The 7,399-nt window shown below is 40.3% G+C and overlaps 1 protein-coding gene across 1 annotated transcript; it reads right to left on the bottom strand.

The window, feature by feature from the left end:
* Positions 1–97: 97 nt before the first annotated feature.
* On the bottom strand, positions 98–5,912 carry ube2kb (ubiquitin-conjugating enzyme E2Kb). Its single transcript, XM_083922677.1, has 7 exons — positions 5,783–5,912; positions 4,749–4,842; positions 4,583–4,641; positions 3,645–3,727; positions 3,432–3,531; positions 3,204–3,332; positions 98–2,119 (listed from the first exon to the last, which is right to left on the bottom strand). Exons 1-7 carry the CDS (start codon positions 5,843–5,845, stop codon positions 2,045–2,047), a joined length of 603 nt encoding a protein of 200 aa, XP_083778803.1. The 5' UTR covers positions 5,846–5,912; the 3' UTR covers positions 98–2,044.
* Positions 5,913–7,399: the final 1,487 nt, after the last annotated feature.

Genomic DNA, 7,399 nt, shown 5'->3' with positions numbered 1-7,399 from the left:
TTTTTAGATGTTACCATGCAGTGCATTTGTCTTGATCACCAAGTGTCGTTTACAGAAACCGAGACACCACAAAAGCTCAACTTGATTTTCAACCTTTTTTTTTAATCAAACATGACACTGTCACAATAAATAACCATGCTTTTTATACTTTTTATACTGCTGATGCTCGCTTCCAAGGAAACAAGAGTAAAATAAGTCTCAATCCAAACGGAGAAACTAAGATGCAACAGCCCCTTTTCTATGCGTCATCGTGCAATATTGTACATAGTAAGAACACCAGGAAGATGGGAGGAAAGGGCCTCTTTTGTCCCTTCTTTTTCTTACAAAATATAGATCCAGCAATCAATGGTGAACTTTAGTGATAACGACACAGCTCTTTATCAAGAACTGGATTATTTACAAGTAAAGGAGATAGTGTGCGTGCCTTCTACCTCTGACCATGAACCTTATTTTTTCTTTTTCTTGTGGCTCTGGTTGGAAACAGTTCACTGTCAGTCTAGAGGGCACACAATAACTCCACGTAGTACTGTAATATGCCACTGTTGGTCAGGACGAGCTGGAGGGGAAGCAAAAGGAAGATAGTTTGTTTTTAAAAGAAAGGCCATGTATGAGGATTCATCAACACTCCACTTCTCTATATAACCTAAGCATTTCTTTACAGCCCATGTACCTCAAATTAAAGTGTGTGAAAACACTGTGCAGGCCTGCTATCTGCTTCAGAGGAGTTCCAGCCTCTTTTACTACTCATAGAACATCACTCAAAGACCTCAATGAGCATTTTATTTGGCTGTGTAGTAAAGCATGTTTGGGGATAGAGGACGTCACCCATACACTTTATATATGGCCAAAGTTCTGATTGAGTACTGCTTGACTGAATCAGTGGTCAAGCTCCCCTTCTTAATGATCAACATCAGGGCTAAGAGGGCGAATACATCAATCCGTGGCTGACAGTGACGTTCCTTATGGTTAAAAGTGATTGCTCTGAAAAATGAGATAAAAACAAATCCACAGCATTTCAAATTCAAAAACCTTAAAGACATTCAGAATCATTCATTTCTTCTTGAGGTTTGTTTCCCGTTGGTGCCGGGCAAGAACAGGAGAGAAAATTTCCAGCAATTTACTCTGCAGAAAAAGGCTTTGGTTCCCTACGCGCCGACGTGTGTGTGTGTGTGTGTGTGCTTAAGTGGCTTGCTGAGCATCCAGGTGTCTCTTTCCACGGATGAGTCTCGCAAGTTCCATAAGTCTGAAGAGATGTTGAAACCGAAACAGACGCCCCCCATCACCACATCATTCGACCAAATAAAATTAAAGGCAGCATAGAACATGCAAGGGCGAGAAAAGGTCTGATTGGGGTGGAGCAGAAAAGGTGGCATGTAATGAATGACCTTCAGGGGCCTTAGCTGTCTGTCTGTGGCAGATGTTTATTCTACAGCTAAAAAAAAAAATTCTGCACTTGATTGAAGCATCTATGATAAAGTGATCGGGAAAAATCCATGAAACTGCTCATTGCAGGACACTATTCAGTTGGGTAAATCTAATCCAGCTGGACCTTTATCATATTAAATGTCCATGGAAAAGAATAATCAGACAGAGTAAACAGTGTTGTAATGTGAGAGCTGTATGCAGGATTTCCTTCACATTTTACCCCGGAAAATCCACCAGGCAGTGGCAGTTATTTGATTCTTTAAAATAAGGAACAAGGAATTGCCAAATAAACAAAAGTTTTAAAGCCAATGTGATTAAAGGGCATGGAAGACAAGATGCAAGATTGAAAGTTTTTGGTGGCTTATCACAAGGATATACATACTTTGAGTTGGTGGAAGTAAAGACAGAAGAGTGATGGGGTGAGACAGTAAACAGGATGGTGTGCATATCAGTGATTGTGGTGCTACCGGTGTTGGGCAAACTTGTTATAAAAGAAGGCTCAGACTGCTGTGGTTAATGGGGTGTTGTCTGTTTAACAAAAGGCAATGATGGAATGGATGCCAGGGAGGAGCTGATGCTATGGTGAAGGTAGTTTGGGATCCTCACACCTGGCTGTGTTTCAGTTGCTGAGGAGCAGCTCTGTCGCCGTTTCCACATCCCAGGATTTTGAAGACAAGGCCGCTATTACTGCAGTCTGTATGAGAGGGGGATTTAAAAAGAAATATTGTAAAAATGTGCAACATTTGCAAGATCAAGTTAATAAAAAGTTAAAGTGTGTTTTAAGATATTATGTATATCAACCCTTTGAGCTGCTTTTTTACTCAAATTATATAAAAAGTTTGAATAAATTGTGTCTTATTAAGACTAAATCATTTGACATTTACTACAGTGAAACTTCACAGCCCTGCATGCTCTGACAAACATGCTGTCAAATAAGGCAGTAACTGACAATTATAATGACTATTTTAATTATCATAAATAATATCAGAATTCAGTAAAAGAAATCCCTATCCAGAGTTGTTAGGGTTCAAGGTTACGCATTCAAATGTCTTGTTTTGTCGGAGCAATAGTCCAAAACCTGAAAATACTCTTCTGTGGTATTAAATCAACAAGAAAATAGAAGTTGAAAAAAAAAATTGCCCAAACCAATTATCGGTTATCACAGTTGTTGCCGATTCATTTTCTGACAATCCAGTAATCAACTAACCGTTTCAACTCACTATCAAACAAACTCTCCTGACCCACACCATCCTTTGTTCAATGTAGAAATGTTATCACTCATCACTCACTCGTCTACAACCCCTTATCCTTGGTCGGGTCGCAGGGGCAGCAGCTCTAGCAAGGGACCCCAAACTTCCCTTTCCCGGGCCACATTAACCAGCTCTAACTGGGGGATCCCGAGGCGTTCCCAGGCCAGTGTGGAGATATAATCTCTCCACCTGGTCCTGGGTCTTCCCCGAGGCCTCCTCCCAGCTGGACGTACCTGAAACCCCTCCCTAGGGAGGCGCCCAGGGGGCATCCTTACTAGATGCCCCCTGAAACCCCTCCCTAGGGAGGCGCCCAGGGGGCATCCTTACTAGATGCCCGAACCACCTCAACTGGCTCCTTTCAACGCAAAGGAGCAGCGGCTCTACTCCGAGTTCCTCGCGGATGGCTGAACTTCTCACCCTATCTCTAAGGGAGACTCCAGCCACCCTCCTGAGGAAACCCATTTTGGCTGCTTGTACGCGGGAGGGGAGAAATGTTATGGTACACGAAATCAGAAAAGTTGTTCTGACCTTATCAAAGCCCATGGCACAGAGTTTGGCTATTTTGCGTGTGTAGTCGGGACTGGAGACAGGGGCACCTGCATAGACGTGAGACCACAGCCTTGCAGTCTGTTTGAACATTTCTGGATTCTGCTTGTACTGTGGATACAGAGAGAAAGCGCAGAGGTGGAATATTTAAAAAAATAGTTAGCAAACAGGTAGGATGGTAGAGAGAGAAACAGACAGTGTGTTTCTCACCTGGTTTGCTACGACTGCATCCTGTGGATCATCCGGTTCTGCTGCAGCAAGAAGAGCCTGTAGAGACAACAACACCGTCCGCAGAGTCATAGCAGCTGCCCTGGGTGAGACAGATTAAAAAGTTGGAGCAGATAAACGGAGGGTGTTCGAGACAAGGGGCACACCAGAACACTGAGCAAAGTCGATCACAAGGTTCAGATAGGTCTCACTCACCACTGGTCTTTTAAAATGTCCAGACATATTGCTCCTGTCACAGAACTGATATTAGGGTGCCAGATGCTAGTGATGAAACGCACCTAAGAAAGACAGGTGTGAGAGGTTATCTGTATAAAAATGGGTTGACTATAGAGAAAAAGGGGGCAAGTGGGTACATTTACATGAACACTAGTATCCTGCTTTTGACTGTCATCCTTGTTTTGATCATATTTGGGTAGAGTTGAGCAGTATGACGATATACATCGTAAAACGATATAAATTAGTCTACTGTCAGATTTTGTTACACCCTTTATGCTGTGATAACTATTGCTTTAGGATATATGGGTGAATTATGCTGTTGTGGGCAATGTCACAAATCAATGAGCAGTAGGGCTGGGAGATAAAGAGTAAAATAAAATATCACAATATTTTGGACCAAATACCTCACTATTGATTTATTGCCCAGCCCCAATCTTTATGATTTTTGCATCAATGTGACAACATACTTGATTTTTCAGGTATTTAATTCACTGGATAAGCCAAAAACAGAAACCTGGGGCCTTTTTCACACATATATTTAGACTGGTCTGTAGTCTTACAGTAATTTTGCTGCTATATTAGTCTAGACATTTTTGCTGCCTTGCTTCCAGGCTAACTGTGTGGACTTAGACCCATGGTATTCAGATGAATTTAGACATATATCTAAAGTCTAACTAGCAGTCAGAACTATGCCAAAGTCAAAGTCTATTTTTGTAAAACCGGCCCCTGAATAAGATGTTTTCAAGCCACTCTACTTCAGCTGGCATCTTTGGATTACTCAAAACAGGATTGAGAGCATATCAAAGTTCTTAAAAACAGAATATTTCTTCTCCATAAGCATGATGCTAACCAGGATGATAGTGCAGACATGACAGACAGCAAGTACCAGATCCGTTTGGAGCAACTGAAGCACGTACCTTTGGCGGGTTAAAAGGATAGGTTTCTGGGATTTTTATTTCAAGCTGAAATCTGCCACCTTGGTGAGAAAGAAAAACAACAAAACGTTTCAGCACGAGGAATCATAACATTAAAGTCTTGTGGCAAATATCTTGTCAGGTACTTAAAGCAGGCCTGTGACAATACCTTCATATGGTGTATCTGGAGGACCAGCAATCTCCCCCCTCAGCTCTGTGAAGTTCTCATCCACCAAATCTACTTTTATCTGGTTTTTACTTGTCTATGAGTTGGGACAAATGAGAGGGACACAATGAATTCTTCTGGTGTTTCAAGGAATCAGTGGCATGCAGTTTCAGCCTTTAATAGCTTGACTGAATATGTATTGCAGATATCTGTAATCTGATTTTATTAAATGTTAAAAAACACTTGCCATACTCAGTCTGTGTCTTGACATGTCTGGTAAGTATGAAACCACATACTTGTACAAACAAATGTGAAACTAAACATATGTTTGTTTTTTAAAAAGGCACAACGACAACAACTGACATTTTCTACAAAAACAAAGTCTGTCAACAGGAGCCGTTCACACATAAACATAAACACGTTAGCAACACAGATAGCATTGACATGACTACAAACCCACAATAACAAGACTCGACAGGCAGCAGCATGACACAATGCAACCTTTAAAAAAGCCCCCCCTGTTGAAACAAACAGCTGATTAACAAATGTGATTAGTTGTTGAACGTTGTATCATAATAACACTAACAGGCTAATAATGCTAACTGTGGATGAGATGTCAAAAACACCCGAAGTGTCAGCAACTAATTCAGGTTAGTAAACATCTACGGTACCTTGTATGATATGAGTGTACTATTGCTCATACAAGCGTGTTATTATTCATTATTTTTGACATGGTTTATAAAAGTCAGGTAATTACCCACAGGTATGCGCGTGCTGTTTTGTTAGAAAACAGAGGGCCTGTGAGTTGACAACGCTGAATCCCCGGTGTTTCCTGAACGCACCACCTGACATCACAGGAGGGGTTGGAAGCTAAAGCTAATAGCTAAAGTTCTGCTGTTTCAGGCCTGAACTACTGTGGTTAGGCAATGTTGTTCTGTGCCGTGAAGGCTACTGACACTTTACATTATAATGAAGTGGACAACAGTGATAAACGAGGAGCTGAGCTGACGTTTAAAAAGACAGAAACGTTACCGCACCTCTTCGCTTTTGAGAACTTCTTTGAACTCCCGCTTGATCCTTTGGACAGCAATGTTCGCCATGACTGTGTCTGCTGGACTGCTGCTGCCTACAAGCCAGACCCGAGGTCTCTCTCTCTCTCTCTCTCTCTCTCTCTCTCTCTCTCTCTCTCTCTCTCTCTCTCTCTCTCTCTCTCTCTCTCTCTCTCTCTCTCTCTCTCTCTCTCTCTCTCTCTCTCTCTCTCTCTCTCTCTCTCTCTCTCTCTCTCTCTCTCTCTCTCTCTCTCTCTCTCTCTCTCTCTCTAAATGTACCTTTTATTATTTATTAAAAATTAAAAAAGTGTACATTAGCAGCAAAAACAAATAAATAACACTTCCGTGTAAAGTGCACTGCAAACAGATATTTTAAAATGTAATATTATTCCCTAACTGGTGTGGAAACATAGAATTAGAGTGACTTGATCACTGTAACTGTATTGCTGTGTATGATATTAATAAAAAAAGAAATCTGCCTCATTCAGCTAATTAGTCAATATCGGAGCATCTCTAGTTTAATATAACCTTATTATTATTATTATTATTATCCTCATGGCCTAGGAAAGCTCAACCAATATTTGTGGATCTCTCTCTCTCTCTCTCTCTCTCTCTCTCTCTCTCTCACTCACTCACTCACTCTCTATCTCTCCCTCTCTCTCTCTCTCGCTCACTCTCTCACTTACTCACTCACACACACACACACACACACACACACACACACACAGTGCAGCTAAATGGAGTAGACACTGGAAGTTTCATTAATGAGACCTCTGGTACACACATGGGCTTATGTTCTTTTCAGACTTGCCTTCAGGAACATTTCTCATCATGTGGTGCTGAACACATCTGAGTTCTAGCACCTTCCTTCACCTGTGAACACCTATTGAAGTAAATCTATGGAGCAGCTGCCACAAGGAATTGAAGACATGTTGTACACTTAGTTAGTTAAAAAAAAAAATTCTTTAAAAATAAAAAACTAAAATAATGTACTAAAACAATATGAAAATGTTTTGAGCTGAAAGTAATAATAATAATAATAATAATAAAAAAAGGTACAATGTGATCTGGTCTGATCTTTTGTTTGTCTTGTTTATTCTTGTTTGTTTACAATCACCTGAAGGGTAGGCATTAACAGCAAGAGCTTCAGCCTACACCTGCTTCAGACCGCTGATATGATTTGTTAATATGTTAGTGTTGCTTGGTCTTATTGTTGAAGAAAGTCAGTCTGAAATAAACTTCACAGTTTGTGACGGAAAATGGGTATTTTACTTTGTTGTTTTTTATTGATATTTGGATGATGGAGAAAATATAAAAGTTATAATAATAAATATACCAGATTAAACATTTTCACACACAACTATCACCAGTGCTCACAGCTTAACTGCTTTAGTACTTTGCAGATTTTTATATACAAAGCGTACATTATGTTCCTAAAGTATGACACCCACCCAACAGCCTTAACTCCTTCTTGGTCAGATACAATGTAAAATGCTATTTACACATAAATCATCAGTATTTTTTTTTTTACTGCTTTTATATAGGGTGGTACTACTACTTTAACTTAACTACGACTTTACTTTTTCATTAATTATCCATTCTATT

Source organism: Echiichthys vipera, assembly GCF_963691815.1.
Source record: "Echiichthys vipera genome assembly, chromosome: 2".
Lineage (NCBI taxonomy): Eukaryota > Metazoa > Chordata > Actinopteri > Perciformes > Trachinidae > Echiichthys > Echiichthys vipera.
Note: the sequence above shows the minus strand (reverse complement) of the source record. Positions and strands in the feature narration are given on the sequence as shown.